General features: G+C 45.2%; 1 protein-coding gene across 1 annotated transcript in view; it reads right to left on the bottom strand.

Annotated features, from left to right (window-relative positions):
* The window catches only part of Plb1 (phospholipase B1), a 130,595-nt gene that overhangs the window by 88,679 nt on the left and 17,884 nt on the right, over positions 1 to 24,032 (bottom strand). The window contains exons 3-10 of the mRNA XM_047523424.1: positions 17,066 to 17,127; positions 15,767 to 15,839; positions 12,504 to 12,562; positions 7,282 to 7,322; positions 6,594 to 6,637; positions 3,514 to 3,604; positions 3,136 to 3,187; positions 1,358 to 1,444 (exon numbers count right to left, since the gene is read on the bottom strand). Of these exons, the coding sequence (XP_047379380.1) occupies positions 1,358 to 1,444; positions 3,136 to 3,187; positions 3,514 to 3,604; positions 6,594 to 6,637; positions 7,282 to 7,322; positions 12,504 to 12,562; positions 15,767 to 15,839; positions 17,066 to 17,127 (509 nt within the window). The remainder of the gene's footprint in view (positions 1 to 1,357; positions 1,445 to 3,135; positions 3,188 to 3,513; positions 3,605 to 6,593; positions 6,638 to 7,281; positions 7,323 to 12,503; positions 12,563 to 15,766; positions 15,840 to 17,065; positions 17,128 to 24,032) is intronic.

A 24,032-nucleotide genomic window follows, 5' to 3' on the forward strand; every position in this document is an offset into this window, starting at 1 on the left:
ATTAATAAAACTAGACTTGAACGAGAGCACAGTAGACAAGCATCTAGAATCTAAAAGCATCCTGTGCACTGCTGTGAGTCAGGTTACCATTTACCTCTGAAGACAAGACATCACAACTGCCTAGTGACTGGTCCCTGATGCCACTCTCTTAGAGCTTTGGTCTTAAGAAACCCCTAAATAACAAGTGGGGGCACAATTCCTTGTCTGATCCTCATTCAAGGAGCCCAGAGTTCTCAGGGGAAGAGAATTCTAGGTCCTAGGACTGGACAGTACTTTAACATTTCTTGTCAGTTGAGCACAGTGGCACACACCTTTAATCCCAGTGGCTTGGGAGGCTGAGGCAGGAGGATCATGAGTTCAAAGCCAGCCTCAGCAACTTAGCCAGACCCCAAGCAACTTAGCAAGACCCTGCCTCTAAATAAAACATAAAAAGGGGCTGGGGTATGGCTCAGTGGTTAAGTGCCCCTGGGTTCAATGCCTGTACCAAAAAAAAATTATTCTGAATGGTAAAACTCACTATTGTTCTCATATGAACTTTCAATGAGACAAGTAAAGGGAGAGCGACTCTGTGAAGACAGGTGGGACCTGAAACCCACCTGGTCAACCTCTGCCCCCAGAGGCACCTCCAGAGTCCCGAGGGATTCTGCAGAGCACATTTTGACAACTACTGAGGGAAAGATCATACCTGAGATGTGCTTAGAGGAATACAGGTACAGTCTGCAATTGACCTTGGTGAATAGCAGCTCTCCCATCACCACTAGTACTCATAGCCAGGGGTGACAACAGAGTTCCTGTCCTGCTTCATTTCCTAAAGTTAGTACTTATGTGAAATTAGACTTAAGGACAGCAAAATGTGTAAGACCCTGAGTTCAACTCCTAGCACTGCCAAAAAAAAAAAAAAAAAAAAAGAATGGCAAAATTATTTTAAACCAATCAGGAGGTTGGGATTTTCCTTAGCTGCAGAATGCCCATTGACTCAGCTTATCTATGTCTTAATTTCTTTTCCTGATATGAGAGATGGTAGGTCAAAAATACCTGTCTCCTGTGATAGTTAGGAATGCACATTATGAATGTATTTAAACCACAAACTATACACCTAAGAATGGTAAGATGATCAACTTTGAGTTTTCCGTATGTTATCATAATAATGGAAAAAAAAAACTGGATAAAAATGCAAACACAAAATACCTGTCCATACATGTTTCCTTAAGCATCTGTCCATCCACTCAGCCACTCAGCCATCTATCCACCCTAGGTGGCCTCAGCCCCTATTTCCAGGTAGGGATCAGGCAGATTTGGTTCATTCCCCACTCCCCTCATCACTTGCAATCCCTCAGCCTCCCAGTCTGCTGTTTACCTGTTGAGCAAAGGGACACAGGTAACACTGGCTTGTATTTCTGAAGAACACATTGATGAGTTTCCAGTCATGTTGAAAGTTAAGTTTCTAAAGCGTAATTGCATAAAAAGAGAGAATGGTAAGACCAGAAGCCAAAAAATTTTCTTTTCATGTCTTCCAATTTCATGCACTCACCCTCTTACAATCATATTCATGGAATGTTTTCGTCAAAAGAAGTTTACAATGGGAGTCTCAAGTGGTATAACTCTTCTAGAAGGAAATTTCGCAAAACATCAAAAACTTTTTAGAAGGGCATACCTTTTGATCCAATAATTCCATTTCCAAAATGCATTTTAAAGAAACAAGGACACAAAAAAGATTTAGCTACCATAATTCCTTGTGCATAAGAATGAAACACCAGAAACAAATACATGTCTAAGATAAGGGATTTCTGTGTAAATTATGGAACACTCATAAGGTGAAACACTGTGTTGCAATTAAAACGATGCTGGAAAATGTAATTATTGTCATGGAAAAAAATATATTGAGAACCATAGGCTAAAAAACCATATACATCTAGTAATATGCCTGTTTTATAAAATGTATAAAGATATGTAGGTATCTTTAGAAAAAATGTAGAAAGGAATATATGCCAAGTTATTAACAGTAATTATCTTTGAGTATTCTCTTTGTTTATTTTTTTATATTTGGTTTTATATTTTTTATATTTTATATTTATATATTTTCTCTTTGTTTATATTTATAATATTCTCTTTGTTTATATTTTTTCTGATTTTTCTTTAATGATTGTGTTACTTGTATAAGAAAAAGAAAACTTATTTTTTCAAAGCAGCATGGTGTATTTGAAGAACATCAGACTGTGAATTAGATGCTGTAGAGCTTATCTCTAATTAGCTATGTGAACTTGAACTGGTTACATGACTTCTTGAAAGTTCAGTCTCCTCGTCTGTAAAATTATAAGGCCGAATTTAGAACCTCCCAGCGATTTTGCAGAAAATCCTATTATCATCATCATCCTCATCCTCATCCTCATTATTATGGAAATTCTGGAAATCAACTCTCAGTGGGAAGCTGAGTCTGTGGCATAGCTCCTGAATCGAGCTCTTTTCCTGCATGTCTTAGAGTAACCTCCACTTTAATTCCTGAACTCTAACATATATATTGCTGGCTGAGACAACAGCTTCCCTTGGCTCCAGGAATTCAGGTTCAGTGCTTGGTTAAACCAGCTTGGTACAAGCTGGTTTGTCTTGATTTGATACTTACCCAAAAGGGCAGCACAAAAGATCAGAGAATGCTTATTACAAACTTACGTTAAGTTTTTGAGCAATCACATGGTAATGACAGTGACAGCTACAGACTTTTACTGAGCATTGACTCTGTGCCAGGGACATCCACTACCTCATTTAATCCTCTGTAAACCCTATGCCTCCGGCTTTTTTATTACCCCCTTTTCATAAGCAAGGAAACCGAGGCTTAGGGAGCTCAAGTGCCTTACTCAGCACCTACAGGTGGAAAGTTCAGGATCTGAACTCAAGCCAGCCTCACTCCCTGTGAGAAGTCATCTGCTGACTTTCGGCAGCACCACACAGAAATCCGTTCTGAACATGGGAGGTAGCCCTGTTTCTAGTGACCTTCAGAGAGTCAGGGTGGAAAGGGTGCCTTCGAAGAGCCAGGCCACACCGGCTGCTATGCTCATGGCAAGCTGGAGCCAGGCTGGGATTACAGCCCTGTGGCAGACAGAGGCAGCTCCACCACATCAGAGTTAGATGGACTCTTACCGGGTTCTCTTTTAAGCGTCTCACCAGTTCCTTAGCCTGAGTCCACAGGTCTCTGTGCAGAGGAAGGGGACCAGAAAGAAAAATCAGGAAAATGTTGCTTTGAGGGTCTGGAAGCCGGGTCCTCACCCCAACTCAGAAGCCAGTCTCTGAGCCTGAGGTCACGCTGGACCCCTGGCTTCTGAAGGGCAGACATTGCCTGATTTTTAAAATTAGGCCTGTCAGGCAGTCTGATCAGCACTGGGGAGGTGTCGACTTTGACTTAATAATGACCTCTATTTTTTAAGCCTCTTTGACTTTCTGTGCCCCAAATTCTCCCAAGTGTGCGCCTCAAAGCAGCAGGAATACACAACCCTGGAGAGAGAGAGAAAGGGAACTTACTCGGCACCATCTTGGAGGACAATGTTCTTTCTAGGAGGACACATGGGCGTCAGAACAGAAGGACTGAAATGTCTGATGATGTCTGCAAGAACTAAAGAGACAGCTGGTGTGTGGCCTGGCTCTGACAGCTGGAGGCCACCGCTAAAGACTATGGAGCCTAGAGTGAGGTGCCAGAGTCACCCTATTACAAAGCACAGCCTTCACACCCAGCCCTGGGCTGTGGGGCCACCCTGTAGCCCTGGAAGAGAACCGAGCTAGGAATGAATATCTGTGTAGCGTGGGCCAGGCCGGTGCATGTGTTTTCCACACATCTCTCGTTCAATCCTCTGTTACGAACTCATGGCAACATGATTTCCAACTTAGCAGAGGGAAACTGAGACAGAGAAACCAAGCAAGCCACCCAAGTTCTTCCAGCTACTGGAGGCTGCTGGGATTTGAACTGGAGCCTTGGGGTGCCAAAGCTTTTAATTCTCTGGGCTGTCTGCCAGCCCCACTCCCTCCTCCTGAGTGACAGCAGGGCGGGAAAGCTCTGGGGAACACACAGAAAACACGTCCCAGAGCTGACAGCCAGGGGACTGCTAAAAATAGGGCTGTCAGGAGCGGTTGTGTCTTGCTCCCGAGAGAGGAGAGGGCAGAGCAAGGAGAGTGTCATGGAGGAGAAGTCTGCACCCACTTTCCTGTCTCCCTTTCTTTTTGCCCCCATCCAGGAGTGCCTCAGGGCTTCATGGGAGCAGGATACAGAAGGCAGCTTGCAAGGGGCTCTCCATAAGGGCAGCTGACTCTGTAGCAGCAGGCAGGGAGGGGCCGAGAGGGCTGGGCTGGAAGTCAGGTGACAGCCCCTTCCTTTGTAACTGTGGACCCATACCTGACCTGACACATATATGATTCCATTTTCCCCATCCTTAACCCAAACCAGTTTGCAAAAGGAACCCGTGCCCACGGGTGGTGGGAAATCGGAAAGCTCTGAGCCCAGTTCGAGATAACAGGGACTGTATGAGTGTGTGTACTCATATATGAGGATCGCCTCTAAGGATCAGCAACAAAACATGAATGTGCTGATAAGCCTTTGAAAGAGAATTGCTTCTCAAATTAAAGGTATCTACATCATATCTCTTCTTTGTGAACAAATTTGACCTTAGAACTTTTTAGATAAATTTGCTGGTCGTTTTGTCTCCTCTGTTGTGTTTCTGGTCTGCCTCACTCACCTTTTTCAGGGATCCCTGCTGGCAGTAGGGTCGCAACAAAGGGAAGTCTATGGGGCTGGACCCCCTGGGCTCCCAGGGACTCTGCCACTTCCTAAACACATCATTTGGGAAAGGCCATTTAAAAAGTCAGTTTTCCCATCTGCAAAATGACCATGTGGGCAAAGGGCATGGCTAGATTTTGAGACCTCTAAGGTCCTGGAGAGCTCTGAAGGTTTGGGCTCGAAGGACAGGTGGGCTGGGCTCTCGCCAGCCCCAATTCTGCACTACACAGGCCTGGCTGTCCCTGAACACTTTCTCCCGGGAAGACTGGTTGCTCCTTCTGCGGGCTCCTTGGCCCACTGAGCCTGCAGCCAGGTCAGCACCCCTCCCCGCAATCGGGGTTATGTGTGCTTGAATCCCTGGCAGCTTCCAGTAAGGCCTCCTCTGCGGCTTCTGCTGCAAGAGCTGCCCTCCCACCACCCTCTGCTGCTCCTCTGTCCAGCTGGGATTCCGACCCAGCTTACAGAAGAGCAACCCAACTTGGTAGAGAAAGTGAATGAAAAAGAAAAAATGGAGAGAGAACAAAAAGTCAAGCAAAGCTATGGGTACACTTGTGAGCTAAATTACATCCATCTTCCTAGATGTCCCCAAATAAACCCCTTCCTTCCTTTTCTCTTAACACTTAAAGGTCAGGCTTACGCCCAACTGCGACAGCCACCAAGTCAGTGAGACACCTCTTTCAGAACGCTTTGACTCTTTCCCAGGGGACCCTCCTACAACCACAACCACCAATATTCTTTCGCCTGTCAATTGGGTGACAGGAGAGCAGGACAGTGGGGCTCAACCTTCCCTATTGACTCATGAGTTCTGAAGGAGGGTCAGTATCCTGTCCATCCCTGTCCTTTCTAGGATTCTAGTAATTCATAGCCCTGCCTATAAATCCACTGGCCACACTCACCTGGTGTCGGTGAACTCACTGGTTCTTTTTTCCACCAAGTATCAGTTCTTCAGAGCTCTTGGGTCACCCTCTAAGTCTCCTCACTTTAATGACGCAGTGAAAGGTGGTTTTCCCTGTTCTTGATGTATAAGCACCTGGCACAGCACACTCTAACTTCCCACCAGCCTGAGGGACTTGGAGGAGTTAAAGAACTTGGGGACTTTAGGATGACAATAGAGTCTTAAGGGACCTCTGCTATTAAAAGAAAAAACTCGGCTTATAGATAGTATGTTCATCAGCACGTTTGTCTATAGAAAACCAAAATGTTAACAGTAATTCTCTGAATAGTGGGATTACAATTGACTTTTGTTTCCTTCATCTTTCCTGAACCCAAGTGATTATATGTGTATCACAAGTGAGGAGATATCACAAAATGAAGTAGACTCCAAATTAGACCTCACTATCCCCTTGGGCAGGAGGAGTGAACCAGAATATCTTCCCAGATGAAGTGCCATGAGGACAGCCTTGGGGGAGCAGGAGCCTCAGAACTCTGGTCCAGTTACCCCAGCTGGACCCCAGCCCCTCCCCCACATCCTTCAGCCCCTCCCCCACATCCTTCAATCTTTTTTTTTTTTTTTGCGGTGCTGGGGATTGAACCCAGGGCCTTGTGCTTGACAGGCAAGCACTCTACCAACTGAACTATATCCCCAGCCCCACGTCCTTCAATCTTAGCCCAATGTCTCCTGGCTTCTGACTGGAGACCTTGGATACATTTCTCACCCCCTCCATTCAGGAAGTGCCACTGTCCGTACCCAGGCTCATCTGCCAGAATGCTTCCCCTCCCCCAGCCTCTGGTGATAAAGTGGCCGACGGAGAACATCCTCTCTATTAACAAAGTTGCTGCGGTGTCAGGAGGGATGGGTACGATCTGGAATCTCGCCGTGAAGACCAGGACTCACCTGTCATCACTCCCATGCACGTCTCCTGTGGCCTTTCCTCAGTCCTGCAAGCAGAAGCCAGCATGCAAGGGTCAGAACGCAGTTGTCCCTGTGCAGCCCTCTCCCCTGGCTGCTGTGGGCTATTTCATAACAAGCTTTGGCCTGGCCTTGCTCTGCTTCTGGGATTGTCCTTTCTGGAGTCAGAGGCACACCTCAAAGGTGACAAAGCATCTAAAATGGAGTAAACAGCTCCCCCTGAACCCCCTCCCCAGCTCTCTAATCTGGCTCAAAGGCAGAAGGGGACACTGACCCTAGTGTAAAATGATCCTGGTCCAATCCCTGCATGGTTCCCCAAGAGTAGAGCAAGGGGACCTGGTGACAGGAAGCAGGAATTCCAGGCAAGGACTGTGGCTCAGTGGTAGAGCAATTGCCTAGCATGCATGAGGCACTGGGTTCTGACCCCAGCAGGGGTTCATCAGTTAGGCCTTTCCCACTTCTTCCTGATAACCCAAAGGAACCACCTGGATTCGCAGGCCCTGGGAAGTTTGGGCTGGTTGGTTCTGTTCCCTGTCTGTGCCCTATTCCTCAGGGAGCCTTGAGCAAGGTCCGTAACCTCTCCAACCTTGGTTTCCCTCCTTAATCAAGCCAGAAGATTAGATCAGAGTGTATCCAGGATGCCTTTCCTCTCACTCTGCCCCGAGATAGGTACCTCTCATGTATCTCCAGGTCCACCATCCTAGAGTCCGGAGGCTGGAAAAGATACTTGGTGTTAACAAGCCAGCAAGGGCCTCTGACTCCACACTGCCTGGCAAAACACCCCTCCTGCCGGTAAGAGGGACCTTCCGGATCCAGAGAAGGACCGAGTTCCCCCTGTTCATTCTGCATGGAGGCAAAGGTGCTTCTTAAGCAGCATGCTTGCCAGGCCACTGAGCAATAGGAGGGGTGAATTTTTTCCCAGAGCTTAGATTTAAATGCATCATAAAGTCAGATTGCATTTGAATATTTGTTGAATAAATACTTTCTGAATGAACAAAATAAGTTTCTGAGTTTCCCCTTGGTAAAATGCTGGACAGCACAGGACACTCTCTGTTGGAGAAGTTCTAATTGTAGGGCTGGAAATGAGTCCACAGCAAGCCCCCACCCCCAAGGGCGGTCATATCCTTTACAAGCTCTGAGGATGCTTGGAACTGTGCACAGGACGTAAAGTTGCTGGCAGTCCCTGAGAAGTCAAAAGTGTGGAGGTGCGAGGAGAAAGCCGAAGCTGCAGTGATTGAGAAATGCTGAGATTAAGAAATGCAGGGGATGTGCAAGGAAGCTGCAGGAATCAAGCAGAGACAAGCCAACAGAAAGGCCACTCGGGTTGCAACAAATAAGGACACAGGTGAAGCTGCACAAGCCCTTTGGAGAGAACATCAGGATGCCATGTGCCTCAGAGGCCGGGCGTGAAGCTACAGAACTTGTTTGCCAAGCTGGATTTTGGTCTCACTTTGGTCCTATCCCCTCTTTCTATGCTCCTAATTTTGTGAATAGAAATGTTGACTCTACACCAATATATATTGGATACTTGTAAATTGCTTTTAATTTTACAGGAGCTCACAATGTGAGATTGAGCCTCAGAAAAGACTTTGGACTTAAACTTTGAGCAATCTTGGAACTGTTGACTCTGGGGACTCTTGGAAATGGACAAAATGTATTTTGCATTGTGAGATGGTTGTAAGTTTTTGGGGGTCAGGAGCAGAATGTTATGGTTTGGATGTGAGGTGTCCCCCAAAAGCTCATGTGTGAGACAATGCAAGAAGGTTCAGAGGAGAAATGTTTGGGTTGTGAGAGTCTTAACCTAATCAGTGAATCGGTCCTCTGATAGGGATTAACAGTGGTGACTGAAATGTTAGGGTGTGGCTGGAGGAGGTGGGAACTGGGGCATGACTATGGGGATATATTTTGTATCTGGAGAGTAGAGTCTCTCTCTCTGCTTTCTGATGATGTGAGCTGCTTCTCTCTGCCACACTCTTCCACCATGATGTTCAGCCTCACCTTGAGCCCTAAGGAATGTAGCCTGCTGTCTGTGGATTGAGACCTCTGAAACCATGAACCCCCAAATAAACTTTTCTTCCTCTACAATTATTTTGCTCAGATCCTTTAGTCACAGAAGCAAAAAATCTGACTAAAACAAAAGTGCTCAGCAAATATTAGTTATTGTTATTAGTATTATTTTCACAGTTTCTGACACACATTGTCTCTCCCAAAACTCCTGGAAGACAAGACACCAGGTGCAGTAGTGACAGATAAGACAGTGACATACTCACTGTGAGCACCCAGCCTGCTGTGGCACATTGCAGAGACCAGCTACCCTACCCACTGGCTTAGTCAATAGCCAGGCCACAGAACTGGGTCACATCTCTGGAGTCCTCTAGGGAGGGCAACTGACCACAAAAGTCCTCTGCCTAAGGTGAATTCCTGTTTTTCAATAAGAGGGACTTGGAAAAGTCAATATTTCTGGGAGAGGTGACATGGTAAACAAAAACCATAACCCCTGATGCAAGTCAGGGGTTGTAAACAAAGAATCTGGCAGGTTAGACAGTGAGGAGAACAGGCCCCTGGGCTGGAGCAAGCTGGACACTGGATGCTACAGAGGGACATTGTTCACCAGCTCAAGCTGATGGTTGCTGGAGGGAACGTGGGCCCACGGCTGCCAGGTCTTATTTTTCAAGAGAAGCTGGAAAAACAAACATCTATTTGACATCTGATTTCAGTTGGCAGCTGATTCAATTAAAAGCACAGTATGTCTTGGGACCACCAATTTGCTTCTTTGAATAATTAATTGATGGAGGGCAGATCTTGTCCCCAGAGGGGCAGTAGCGGTGAAGGGGAGTAGGGAGGAGAAGGGAGGGAGAGAGAACAAGAGGGACAAGACCAGGAGGTGAGTGGGAGCTCAGTGGGAAGTCACTGGAGGGAGGCTGGTGAGTCCCCTCCAGCTCCTACTGCTCCCTTTCCTCACCGCCAGTCACTTTCTCTCCTCGTTCCTCATCCTTATGACAGGTACTGTGACGTCAGGGACACAGAGCTAGGTAAGGCTCAGGCTCTCCCCTCAAGGATTCAATAGCGTGGATTATAACTTCCCCTTTTCCTGGCACAGAAATGGGAAATGTCTATGACAGTTAACTAGAAAAAAATCACAGAGAGGATACTGCCGTATGATCCTAGTTTTGATACGTCACCTATGTCCCCATGTAATGCTGTATGTTAGAGAGTGAGTGTGTGAAGTGAGGCAGAGGGATAAGGTGTGAATGGAGCTGTTTTTTCACACTGTATGTGTCCTATTATTTCTCATTGTGAATATGTAACACAAATATTATTTGGAAATACATTTTATGAATATTTGCGTATCTGATTTTTAAAATTTTGTGAACAAAAAGGGGGTCTATAGCAATTAAGAAAGTGCTGATTCTAGTCCCAAATAAATGGTTGGGCATTGGATACAGAAAGTTCCAGGAACTCTAAGTAAAAGCATCAGCATTATAGATTTTTTTTTTCATTTTAAATTCACTGTCTTCCACGGTTTTTCCCTTCCTGTTTAGCATTCAAACCCAGCGGGGTTCACCCCTGTCTAGGGGCAGAGAGAGGAAGTCCTGCAGGGGACCTCACTTTCAGGTTGGATCCCAAAGGCTGAGGTGCCTGGTGGTGGCCTGATGATTCTGGGGCTGGAGAACATCCTGGACAGAGCTTCATCCCATTGCTGTAGGTCCCCCAGGGAGGAGGGGAGGGAGTGACAGCAGGAGCTGCCAGGCCTGAATCACCCACGAGGAGTTGCGTTTTAGAAACCTAAGTGGGTGGAGATTTCCCTGCCCACGGTGGAGGAATCCAGAGTCCTAGTGAGTGGGTCACATCTGCTGGGCTCTGGAGCGTCAACATCAGCAGTAGACACACAGGCTTGGCAAAGTCAACTTGCTGTCCAGGACATGAGACCTCTTTTCTCACAGGTTTCCATCTCTCCTTTCACACTGTTCCAGTGGTGAGTCTCCCCTTTTGTCCCCCTGGACACACCAAGGGTCCCACAGGTATAGAAAGAATACAGCAAGGACAGGGAAGCTCCAGCCACCAGATGCCGCTGGCCCAAGGCCATTTCCTGATGTTACGTCCCCACCTCCACACATGGTACCTCCTCACCCTTCTGCCTGCTATACCTACTCCCATATTCACACCATTCAGTTGTCAAAAGAGTAGGGAAGTTTCTGGCTCTGGGCAGCTTGTCCCAGCGCTCATACAGAGGCAACCTTCATAAATAAGTGGAGCCAAACCCAGCAGGGCTCAGTGTCTCAGAGAGGTTGATTATTCAAGAAGACAAGGTAAAGGGACAGGCCCAGAATCTCCGGGGGCATTGGGTCTGTGGGCACTCCCTAGGGAGTGGTGGCTTGGGGTCAGGCCTGGAAGAAGAGGCTGAGGTTGCAGGGAAGTATCACAGGGACAGGGAAGGATGCAGGGAAGAAACCAAGAGGGTGAGTTGGGAGGAAGAACTGGAAGAGGGAGGACAGAATCCTGCTTCAGGCTTGGGAGGCATAAGAGGGCCCAGGAGCAGAGCAAAGAGCAGATAAGGAAGTGACTGATCAGCTGCTGAGCCCTGCAAAGACCAGGGCAGGTGGGACTTGGGAAGCCATACTAATGTGTGTGTGTTGGGGGGGTGGTGACATTTTCTCTGCTCTCTAGGTTTCCTCTCTCTAAATGTACCTTTCTTTGCACAATCCCTTTCTTTCCTCTCATCACTTTCTTTCTCCCTTACCTGACCATATATTAGAATTTGTGAGCAACAAGCACATGAAAGGATGCTTAATAACTATCAGGGAAATGCCAATCAAAACCACCATGTGATGCTACCTCGTACCCATTAGGATGGTTACCGTGAAAATATAGACACCAACACGAAAACAGAAAATATGCATTGTAAGGATGTGGAGACATTGGAAGCCTGTGCATTGTCAGTGGGGATGGGAAAAGGTGCAGTCACTGTGAAAAGCAGCATGGCAGGTCCTCAAAAAATTAAAAATAGAAGTACTAAGTGATCTAGTGATTCCACTTCTGGATATATGTCCCAAAGAATTGAGAACAGGATCTTGAACAGATATTTGTGCACTCATGTTCACAGCAGCACTGTCCACAATAGTCAGAAGGTAGAAGCAACCCAAATGTCCACCAGTGGATGAATGAGAGATAAACAAAATGCGGTGGAGTCATACAATGGGATACCACTCATCATTAAGAAGGAAAGAGATTCTGGCACATGAGGACATTATGCTGAGTGCATAAGACAGTCATAAGACAAATATTGTCTGATTCCACTTATGTGAGTCTTCTAGAGTAGTTGAACTCAAAAGAAGCCAAGTGGAATGGTGGTTGCCAGTGGTTGGGGAAATGGGAGAATGAATTCTTGCTTAATGGGTGGAGAGTTCAGTTTTACAAGATGAAAAAGTTCTGGATGTTGGTGGCACAGCAATGAGAATATACTTAACACACCAAACTGTAGTCTTAAAAATGGTCAAAATGATAAATTTTATGGGTGTATGTTCACCCTAATTATAACTAAAACCTTTTTAATTTGATAAAGATTGATGTCTTTTTAACTTATGAAGCATGCAAGGAATTTTCTTTATCATATAAATAGAAGGCATAAAAGGTTGCTTTAAAATCCTGTACAATACTTGATTTATCAACGGATTTAATTGAGAAGCTCCAAGAATTTCTGCTCGCTGATGTAGAGGTAAGCATTTGTTTGGTTAAATTTATGAATAAATTCAGAACCTCCTGCATTTAAGGATATCTTCATCTCATGTAATGCTCTCTCTCCAGATGGAACACTCTGCCTAATTACCAGCAGCTCATTCAGAGTCTACTCGTATCAAATTCTGTCTCCTTCCCCAAGTTAATTTAAATACTCACAATTTCCAGGTTGCCAATGGCTGCCACCAGTTTAATGTCTGAAGGCCTCAGAGAGTGGACTGTGAAGACAAGAACCCGTGTGGCAAGGTCAGATCTGTATTCCCCACAATGTAGGCCATGGGGTGCGTAGGGCAGACCCTTATCTCACAACTCTTGCATAGTTGCTGAGGTTGAGTCTATTGACTTAGGAGTAGAAAACTGAAGACTATGCAGTTACTGGGAACGATGTTGGAAAGAGGCTCTCTTTGACCTTACTGTTACCTGGATGTGGGTTCTCCAAGCAGGTGCCCCCATGGAAGGTCATACCTGGTCCCCATTTTCCCCTCTCACTTGGTCTTCTGTCTGCCTCTCACTTCCCTCTACCCCATGGCTTAGTATTTCTGTACCACCATTAATAAGAGGATAACAGATTAAAATTAAAACCACTGGAGTATCCAAAGGTTATTACAAATGTTAGCTTGAAGATTGCCAGAGAATAGTACTTGTTATGATTTAGGTGTGAGTGTCCCCCAAAAGCTCATGTGCGAGATAATGCAAGAAAGTTAAGAGGAGAAAGGTTTTGGTTTAATCCAATGGATGAATTAATTCCCTGATGGAATTAACTGAGTGGTAAATGAAGACAGGCAGGGTGTGGCTGGAGGAGGTGGGTCAATGCAGACGTGCCTTTGGGTATGTATTTTGTATCTGGAGAGTGGAGTCTCTCTCTGCTTCCTGAGCATCACGTGAGCTGCTTCCCTCTGCCACACTCTTCCACCATGTTCAACCCCATCTGGAGCCCTAAGGAATGGAGCCAGCTGTCTATGGATTGAGACCTCTACAACTGTGAGCCCTCACATAAACTTTCCTCCTCTACAATTATTCTGGTCAAGTCTTTTAGTCACAGCAGTGAAAAAGCTGACTAAAACAGTACTCAAAGCCTGTGAACACACAGAAAGAACAGATGCAAGTTGTATGTAAATGATACCCACAGGAATCTCCTCAACCCACTTGAGTGACCAGCATTTTTAGAAACTGTCTCCCTAGAAACCACTAACACAAACTTCCTGCTTCCATTACAGGGGTATTTAAATGTAAACTCCTAAAGATGCTATTTCCTAAAAGGCATACCAGTTTATTTTTCTACCTAAGATCTTAATATAGTATAATAGTAAGAACAGCAAGCTTAACTGGAAACCCTGATCAAGGCAACAGTGTAAGTATACATAAAGCCATTAAACATAGGCAGCCATTTAACATGGTAAAGCCAGAGAAGTCCAGCTCAAGAGCAGCATTCATTGGCCATACTTCCAAAGGCTCTATACAAATTTAATGCAATTCCAATTAAAATCCCAATGATATTTCTCATAGAAATAGAGAAAGCAATCATGAAATTCATTCAGAAATAAAAGAGACCCAGAATAGCCAAAGCAATCCTTAACAAGGAAAGTGAATCAGGAGGCATCACAATACCAGACCTTAAACTCTACTATAGTAACAAAAATGGCCGGCACTGGCACCAAATAGACAGGTAGATCAATGGTACAGGATAGAAGACACGGAGACATACCCACATAAGTACGGTTATCTCATACTAGACGAAGGTGCCAAAAACTTACCATGGAGGAAAGATAGCCTCTTCAACAAATGGTACTGGCAAAACTGGAAATCCATATGCAGTGAAATGAAATTAAAACTCTATCTCTCACCTGGTACAAAACTCAACTCAAAGTGGATCAAGGATCTAGGAATTAGACCTGAGACCCTTCACCAAATAGAAGAAAAAGTAGGCCCAAATCTCCATCATGTTGGCTTAAGAAGACCCCCATAGCACAAGAAATAAAAGCAAGAATCAATAAATGGGATAGATTCGAACTAAAAAGCTTTTCTCAGCAAAGGAAACGATCAATAATGTGAAAAGAGAGCCTACAGAGTGGGAGAAAATCTTTTCCACACACACCTCAGACAGAGCACTAATCTCCAAAGTTCATGAAGAACTTTTAAAACTTTATGCCAAAAATATAAAGAACCCAATCAATAAATGAGCTAAGGAACTGGGCAGACACTTCACAGAAGAAGATATACAGGTGATCAACAAATATATGAAAAAGTACTCATCATCCCTAGTAATCAGAGAAATGCAAATTAAAACCACCCTAAGATTTCACCTAACTCCAATTAGAATGGCTATTATCAAGAACACAAGCAATAATAAGTGTTGGATGGTGGAGTTGCAAATTGGTAAAGTCATCCTGGAAAGCAATATAGAGATTCCTCAGAAAACTTGGAATGAACCCACCATTTGACCCAGCTATTCCACTCCTCTGTTTATACACAAAGGACTTAAAATCAGCATACTACAGTGATGCAGCCACATCATGTTCATAGCAACTCAATTCACAATAGCTAGATTGTGGAACCAACTGAGATGTCCTTCAATTGATGAATGGATAAAGAAACTGTGGTATATATACACAATGGAATATGAACCATAAAGAATAATAAAATTATGGCATTTGCTGGTAAATGGATGAAGCTGGAAAATATCATGCTAAGGGAAATAGACCAAGCCCAAAAAACCAAAGTCCAAATGTTTTCTCTGATAAGTGGATGACAATATATAATGAGGTGTGAGGGAAGAGAAGAATGAAGGAACATAGAATAGTGTAGAGGAAAATGGGGTGGGAGTGGTAGGGATGGAAAGATAGTAGAATGAAACAGACATTATATGTATGAGTACATGAATGGTGTGAATCTACATTGTGTACAACCATATAAATGAAAAGTTGTACCCCATTTGTGTACAATGAATCAAAATGCAGTCTGTAAAAATTTTAAAAAAATTAATTAAAAAAATAAAAATAAATTTTAAAAAAAGCAGCATTTAGAACATTGAGGTATTAGGCAAGGCTATCCCATTATAATGGAAAATGGCTAGAATGGTCACTGTGGTTCCATTACAGAAATGTAGAAGCCACATGAATGACAAAGCTTCAACCCATGGCTCTGGTGACATTATCTTCCCACAGGGAGGTGAGATCCTGGAGGTCATTCCATCCAAGCAAGGCACTGCAGCACCATGTTGTTTTGATCTCTAAGTGGTGTGTTGCACTTTATCCCTCCATAGAAATGACTGAGAGGGGAAATAGAGGTTGTGTGAGGGACTGAGGATCAAGAAGGGGAATTAAATGACCAAAAGGTACAAGAAGAGTAGGGTTGGAGACTCTGCTAGCTACATCAAAGAGAAGATGCTGGGCTCTTCTTGCTCATGGCCAGTGGGCACATACCTGATTTAGAAGTCACGTTTGATCCTGACTTCTTTGGGTTGCACGAGATTGGCAAATTCTTCAGGGTCTGCAACTGAAATCAAGCATCTGAAACATCAGCTGCCTTGTATGGAAGTATTGCAAGTTCTGAACACTTGGTGTAGAAATGACTGTGTATTTGTTCTACCTAGGTTCAAAAATCCAGAAGCACCAACTGCCCAGAGTCACATTTTTCTAACTCCATACCTGGTTCTCCTGATGAAAGGAGACAGTGTCTACTGATAATGATTGTAGCAGGTGATATATAAGGATGTCTTAGAACAGTAGGGGCGTGGGGGCAGGGGACAGATGATGAAGGAGAATAAAATTTCATTCTTGGGCTGATGGAAAAGTTCTGGAGATGGATGGGGTGACAGATGCACAAGAATGTGAGTACGCTTAATGCCATTGAATTGTATACTCATCATTAAAATATTAACTGTTATGTTGTATACATTACCACAATGAAAAAGAAATAATTAAGAAATCCAGTATACCTAGACTAAAAATTCTTAAAATTATTTCTAGGTATCATTACTTTCCCTCTTCTACTGTGATTATTTACACAAAAGCAAGTATATGAGGCATTATGTTTATTCGCTGCTGAAAACTAGGTGAACTTGAAACTGGAAGACACTTGTGTCCCATCAGACTGGAATGTCTTAAGCACCAATGGACTGCTGAGAGCAGAGAAGGGACACGGTGACCAGTGCTCAGGTCCTGAAGACCACTTGCGCCTCTGCAGGTGCTGTTAAAAATCCAGAGCAACTTCTGCCTCAGAGAATAACAAGAAAATTTGGGAAGGGAGATGGTGTATTTTCTCCCCAAAATTGACAGTAGAAGGGGAACTATTCCAACGGCGGATGGGGAGGTTTGCAGTAAATCAAGTGCTGGACCACATCTCAGGACCACAAGAGGACACGGTGAATTTCTCTTGGTTACAGTAAGAGATACAGCATTTACTCTCATGTCTTATCTTATGGATGTTCTGGGAAGACCTCATCCAGATGCCTTCAGATAATTCACAACATCTGCTTCGAGGTTCACAGAGATAACAAGCCCATTTATAAGGCTTTGTGGACACTTCTGGGAATCACCCGCTCAGGCTGGGATGATGAGCCCCAAATTCCAGGAGACGCTTACACCCTGCCAGGCAGCCACTGTCCTAGGGGAGCACCTCATCTTGCCCATCCCCTCCAGACCTCCAGGAGAGGGCTCAACCTGCTTTCAGACTTGGATTTTCCCACCAGCAGGAACCCACCTCCCTGGGATAACCCTTACCTTGGGCCATTGCTGTCCTTCCAATGTGTTCTTTCCAGGAGAGGAATGGATTTGTGTGGTCCCTTAAAAAAAAAAAGCAAAAGTAGTTTAGATATTTTAGCTGAAATTAACTCCCACCCAAACTGTGTCTTTCATGCCCTTCCTCCTAGGCCCATCCATGTGCCCAGCTCAGTAGTGACCTTTGTATTAGGAAAACCCCAATTCCACTCTTCCGCCACCACAGGACACTGCGCTTCCATTAATGCGACCTATAGGGCAGAATCCCCAAGGTGAAATGCAAAGGTGTTATCTGAGAGGGGTCAGCAAGAACACTGTATCATGCACAGCCACATTATCACAGATTGCTTTACTGATTCCTTAACAAGAGGCAAAACTTTCCAGGAAGATAAGGTTGGACAAACTGTTATTGTTTGGGGATCCAGGATAAAGCAGGGAAGGCAAAGGATATTCCAGAATAGTCCAAAGGGTGGTGTGATCTTAGCAAAGCTAACCATGGGATTTCTAGCAGACACAATTGTACTAAGTACCTGGACAGGGACTTTGTCAAAGGGTCTTGTTGAATGTGAGGCAAAAGGGGAAGATTCTTGTCCAAGCTTACTTTCGACCAGTCTTTTTAAACTTTTTACTTGACTAAAAGTAAAAATTTAGTTTTCCATTTCAAAGTAGAATTTACATATGATAAGTTAGACTCATTTTAACGTGTCCAAGTTGTTTCCCCTTAAAATATTTAGTTTAACTAGGCAAATGGAAAAATTAACAGCACTCTAAATAAAGGAAACAAAAAAATCAAACAAAAAACAATGCATTTACTCTCACTCTCAAATGTGATTTCATTTGTTCATATTCTCATGACCACAGACATACTTTTCATTCAGTTGTAATCAATATACACACAATTTTGTATCCTGTCAGCTTCCTTTACTTTTTTAACTTTTAAAAATCTTTTTAGTTATAGAGGGACACGAGACCTTTATTTTATTAATTTATTTTTATGCGGTGCTGGGGATCAAACCCAGTGCCTCACGCATGCTAAGCAAGCGCTCTACCACTGAGCTACAGCTCCAGACCTTGCCAGCTTCCTTTAAATGTCATATTATGAGCACCTTTCATGTTACATAGCCTTGATATTTGTTCCAACTGCCACATGACACACGGATGATCCTGATATTTGATCAACACTTCTGATCTGCTCTGACTTCTCCCTACCTGGTTCTGCAGCCAGTGTACTCCCCTTATAAGGGATACCAGAAAAGAACAGCCAAAGGGCATTACACGATGCCCCCAGGAAGCACTGACTTGGGGGACAGGGCTTGATTTCTTTTCCACTCCAGTCGTCTTCTGCAGTTTCACCTTTTGACCCTGAAAATAATTTATCTAGTACTTCATGAGGAGAGGCAGTACATTTCCATTTTCTGCCTACTGTGAGGTCAGGCGCTTCTTCCCCATGGAAGCTTACCCAAGGAACAATGGCTGAAACCTGTCTCCAGATCTCAGTGATCCTTTTGAAATTCCCAGAAGCAAGCTTTCTGGGCAGAAAGAGCCCCATGATGGGAAAGTATAATGGTGTGGACAAGTTCAGAGTGCTGGAAAAGGCTGGAACCCTGGGTTTGTCACTGCAGCATAGGGAAGGGTGGGCAGGGTAGACAGGGCTGCACAGACAGACCGGGACTGGGCTGTGGAACCACAGATGCCAGGCTAGCCCAGGAGCGACTGAGAGCCCTGACTGGTCTTTGAAGAGATGACTTTAAGGTATATTTCCAGAGGATCATCCCTCTGGGAGGAGCGGGGTAGACGAGTTAGCAGGGCAGAGATTTGAGGCTATTTTGGTAATATTTTTTCCAAGCCAGGATAAAAATGCAAATGGCAGCCATCACTTTCACACAGAACTCTCTGTGTGGGCACTGTTTTAAGCACTTGCACAAAACAATTCACTTAATCTTCACAACAGCTCTGAGATAAATACCATTATCCCCATCTTACAGATAGGACAGTGAGGCCCGAAAAGTTAAGTGGCATTTTAAAGGTGATAGAGCTAGCAATGGAGTCTGGCTCATCTAGCTCCACGGGTCCTGCTTGCAACTAACAAGCTAAGTGCAAGCCCTGTGCCCAAGGTCTAGACCGTGGTTGGCAAATTCTGTCTATAAAGACCAGCTAGTCCATATTTTAGGTTTGGTAGACCATAGAGCCTCTGTTGTAACTAACAGGCTCTACTACTGTATTGCAAAAGCAGTATGGACAATATGTAAGTAAATTAACTTTATTAATTGAACTACAACTTGGATTCCATAGAATTTTCAGGTGCCATGAAATACTTCTTATTTATTTATTTATTTATTTATTTATTTATTTATTTATTTTAACAACCAATTGAAAATGCAGAAACCTTCATGGATATCAACAAACTGATTCTAAAGCATACATGTAAGGCAAAAGACCCAGAATAGCCAACATAATGTTGAAGGAGAACAAAGTCCGAAGATTGATATGACCCAACTTTGAGATTTTCTATAAAACTATAGTCATCACCACAATGTGACATTGGCATAAGAACACATGACCAGATCAATTGGAACGGAACAGAGAGCCCAGACAGACTTATCTAAATAGAGTCAACTGATCTTTGACAAAGAAGAAAAGATGCTAGAAGCAGTGGCACACACCTGTAATCCCAGTGACATGGGAGACTGAGGCAGGAGGATCTCAAGTTCAATGCCATCCTTAGCAATTTAGTGAAACCTTGTCTCAAAATAAAAATTTAAAAAGACTGATGATGTAGCTCAGTGGTAAAGCACTTCTGGCCTCGATCTCTAGTACCAAAAAAAAAGGAGGAGGTGGAGGAGAAAAAGAAATAGTGAAACAGTAAAGGCAATAGAGTGGAGAAAAGATAGTCTCTTCAACAAATGGTATTGGAACAACTGGATGTGAACATGCAAAGAAAAAAAAGAAAAGAATTTAAAAATCACTTTTAGCTCATGGGCCATATAAAATAAGGCTACAGACTGGATTTGGCCTAGGGGCCACAGTTTGCCAACCAACTCCTGATCTAGACTGGTACTGAAAAGAGGTTCTACAGGTGAACCGGGAGGATGGCGTGTCTGGTGATTAGCAATAGCCCCTGCTAGGTGGGGTGGTCCAACTGAAATTGTAAATTCTAAATCCAAAAATGGCAAGAAAGAAGGAGGAAGAATATAGAATGACAGTGGACATTGAAACCTAAACAGGCAGCTCTTATATCTAAACACAGCAGGAAGGACCTGGGGAAGGGCTTACGGGGGCTTCCTCGGTACCTTCAGGACTGGATGTTAAGGGCAGTTGCCTTGACAATGTGACCCCCGAACCAGGCTGGACCAGCGGAGACAGGCAGCCCCTTGTCAGAATAGCTGGAGCTAATCAAGCAAGAATGCTGCTACCCAGGGTGCTGGTCCAAGCAGATGCCAGGGATCATGGTGCCCATGTGGCACACACACCAGGCAGAGGTTAAAAGCTTAGACACCTTGGACTTGTCAACCTCGGTTTCCTCCCCTGTAAATTGAACTTGGTAATACCTTCCTCATGCAGTTATGAGAACCAAATGCAGGTAAACACACAGCACAGCATCTGACACATAGAAAGATGCAGTAGTTGGTAGTTACAGTAGTTATGGTCTCAGCATCGGAGAGGTGGTTGACATAGATCATCTTCAGATCCTTCTAGCCTCCGTACACTGGGATTTCACGCTAAATGCTCCAGAGTCCCTGTGTTTAACTTGACAGTGTGAGTCAGGCTTGCTCACTGCCCTGAGATGTCCCAAAGAGGCTGTGCCTGGAATCTCAACGGTAAGTGCCCAGACCTGGAAACCCAGATGGACACGTAAGCTCTTCAATACTGTCCCCACTGACTCTTGGAAGGACTTGGGCTCCATTCCCATTCTCTGTTTCCTCCCAAATACATGGGAAGAAAAATTCTTGCCTGTTCCCATAGTACCTTGAGGCATTATGGAAACAATTATCAAAACACTTATGGCATCAGTGACCTTGGGAACTCTTCAAGCTCAGGGATCTATGAAGGGCTTTGAGCTCCCTGAAAAATTCCCACCTCAGTAAGGTCAGTAAGGGAAAAATACATGTATTTTTCCACTCTGCTGGAAATGAAAGAGAAAAACACCTGTGCACACTCAGGGGAACGTGTCTGGCTGAGCACGGTCATCCAGGTAGCACGGAGCTGCTGCCTCAGGGTCTGAAACCAACCAAGGGCCATTATAGCACCAGACCTTGGCCACACCTTCTCAAGCAGGGGCCTTTGACCCCTCCCCAGCTGCCTGTACCACCCCTCCACAGATTCAGATTTGATTGACCAGGGTAGGACCTGGGTATGCTGGGCACAGGCAGTTTTAAAAGTCCTTCAGGTGACATTCATGAGCTTCCGGGGTGAAGAGCCTGACTCTGCAAGGAAACCCAAATTGTTTAACCCAGCAACTGACCAGAGGTGGGTGGGGTAATTTCACAAGTCAAATTAAAGCAGCACATGCTGTCCACTTTATAGATTTCCTTGATGTCTGTCCACTTATTTTGTGTCCAGAGCACACTTTTCTGCCCTCCAGCCCTTCCTTGAGGAAGGAAAGCCATTTGGTGACCTTGATCAAGGATTTCATCTTCCTGCATCTTGACTTCCTCACCTATAAAATGGAAGTGAGGCCTCCCTGCCTTCCTCCTGGGATTGCTGTGAGGATCAAAGAACAGAAAACTGCTATGGAAGCAGGAGAGGGCCCGGTGCCTGGTCTCCCCAGAGGAAAGGAAGGTGCATCCCCTGAGCACCAGGGAGGGAGGTCAAGGACAGCACAGTGGAGCCAAGGTCACGCCTCAGTGCACGTTAAATTCTTGAGCTCTGTGTGAAGTGTAATGTGCTCACAGCAACTCAAGAGGCAGGGCTTATGACCCTCTCGGCCTTTTCGCAGACTCAGAGAGGCCACCAGCTCCCAGAGACCATGGCGGCACGGGGTGGGCAGGCCTCAAGCCCACGCTGCCATCCACTAAGCACAAAGTCGTGCTGGTCAGCAGGGACAGGAAGGATGGAAGGTCCTCTGGTTGCCTGTCCGTTCTTGTTCACATGCGGGGCCTGCTGGTTGCTGTGCACTTGAGCCGTCCCTCCCTGTGACCAGGGACTAGTCAGAAAACCACAAGTCATGCCTGGCTGCTGCCTTGACCCCAGAATTCCAGGTTCTCTGAAGAGCAGAGTGGTCCTTCTGTTAGTGTGATGCTTGGGCAGTCACATGACACAGCCGATGGAAGTGACACCAGGGTCCAGAGAGCCTCTCTAGGACAGCTGGGTTAGCTTCTGAACACTTATCTCTGAATTCCACAGCAGCGGAGGGGCAAGCCACTGAGGTCACCTTTTATGCTGCCTCAGAAAATTGGGATCCAGAGAGGCTGGCACATGTACCCAGTCCACTGGGCAAGGTGCTAACAGGGCATGCTGGGCCTCAGTTCTCTTTAACCTAGTCTGGTATGCTCTCCCTGAAGGAAGTTACAGGAGGGCTGGTCCTCCACCCTGAGCTTCCAGTACGTGGGAAATGTTTTCTGTGCTCTGTCTACGAGACCAGCATTTTCAGCTGTCCTTATAATCAGTCACCCAGGCTTATCAAGAATGACCAAGAATTAACAATGTCACAACCTTTGGAGAGTCTCAACATCTAATCTGATGACATTACAAAAACTGTTAAGAGTTGGTTTGAAAAGTTCCAAGCCACCATTCTCTGAATACTCAGTGTCCTGTGCCAGTAGCCAAAGGGAGACACCTCCAACCCATTCTAGGCTCCATTCCCTGCAGAGGCCAGTGGGGCCTCTGTCTCCATCCCCTGTTGCCCACTCCATATCCAACATCATACATCCTGGGCCCCAAAGAGGAAGCAGCCTGACAGGAGAGGACATATCCAAAGCTGACCAGCAGTTTTGCCCTTGAGGTTGATTTGCTTTTAGTTTGTATTTTCTCAACCTTTTCAGGGGGACTGTTAAGGCAGACCCAGATCCAGGTCTCATGGTGACAAAGAACAAGGGGTCCCTTGACAGGTACAGACTCCAGAGCCCCGCCTCCTCCTACTGGAAGATGCTGCATAACCACCCCCAGCCCCAGCTCTGCCTCAGCCATCACAGGCCAGCAGAGGATGAGAGGCCGAGTGAGGATCAGGAAGCCCCAAGAGAAAGGGCATCTCGGGGAACTTCCTGATGTTCTCCCAGGAAGTGCTCCCAGACACTAATGGGAGGTTGGGGCAGGAAGGAAGCCTTCCAACCACCGTTCCTCCCAGAGACGCAAGAGGAAATGGTAACTGGAGGCAGGAGAAACACACTGGCCTTTCCCGGAGCCCAGCAAACTGTCTGCTGGGGTCTGGAATGTCACTCAGGGGTAGAGCACCTGCCTAGCATGCGGAAGGCCTCTGTTCACCAGTTTGTCATCTCTTTCAACATATGATCTTTTGTATCTGAAGCTGGCAGACTCATCTTGCTTAAACTACCACTTATATTAAGTCACTCTCCAGCTCAAGAGCTCTTAATGGCTCCCACTGACCATTACAGCAAATCCAAACTCTAGGTCTGCCGTGTGACCTTGGGTCAGTCATTCAACCTCTATAAGAATTGGACTTTTGTAAATGTAAAAGAAAAGATCAAGGTTAAATCATTTTGGAAGTCTTTCTAAGCCAAAAGACACTCTGATCATATTATTCTCCTTGTGCTGAGATTTCAACTTGGCACAAAATCCATCTCTTCACCACCGACCCCACACTTAAACCAAGCCCAACTCCAGTCCAGCCAGCTTGCTCCCCGCTCCTCAGCCTGGAGAGCCCCACTCCACCCGGGTACATGCTGCTCCCTCCCTTGCACGCCCTCTGGCTTATTTTAGTCCCACTCTATCTGCAGTACTCAAGGAGTTCACCTGCCTCTTGAGACTTCTCCAGCCCACATCCATCCCTCGGTTGGTTCCTGGAACCCTGTTG

Source organism: Sciurus carolinensis, chromosome 13 (genome assembly GCF_902686445.1).
Source record: "Sciurus carolinensis chromosome 13, mSciCar1.2, whole genome shotgun sequence".
Lineage (NCBI taxonomy): Eukaryota > Metazoa > Chordata > Mammalia > Rodentia > Sciuridae > Sciurus > Sciurus carolinensis.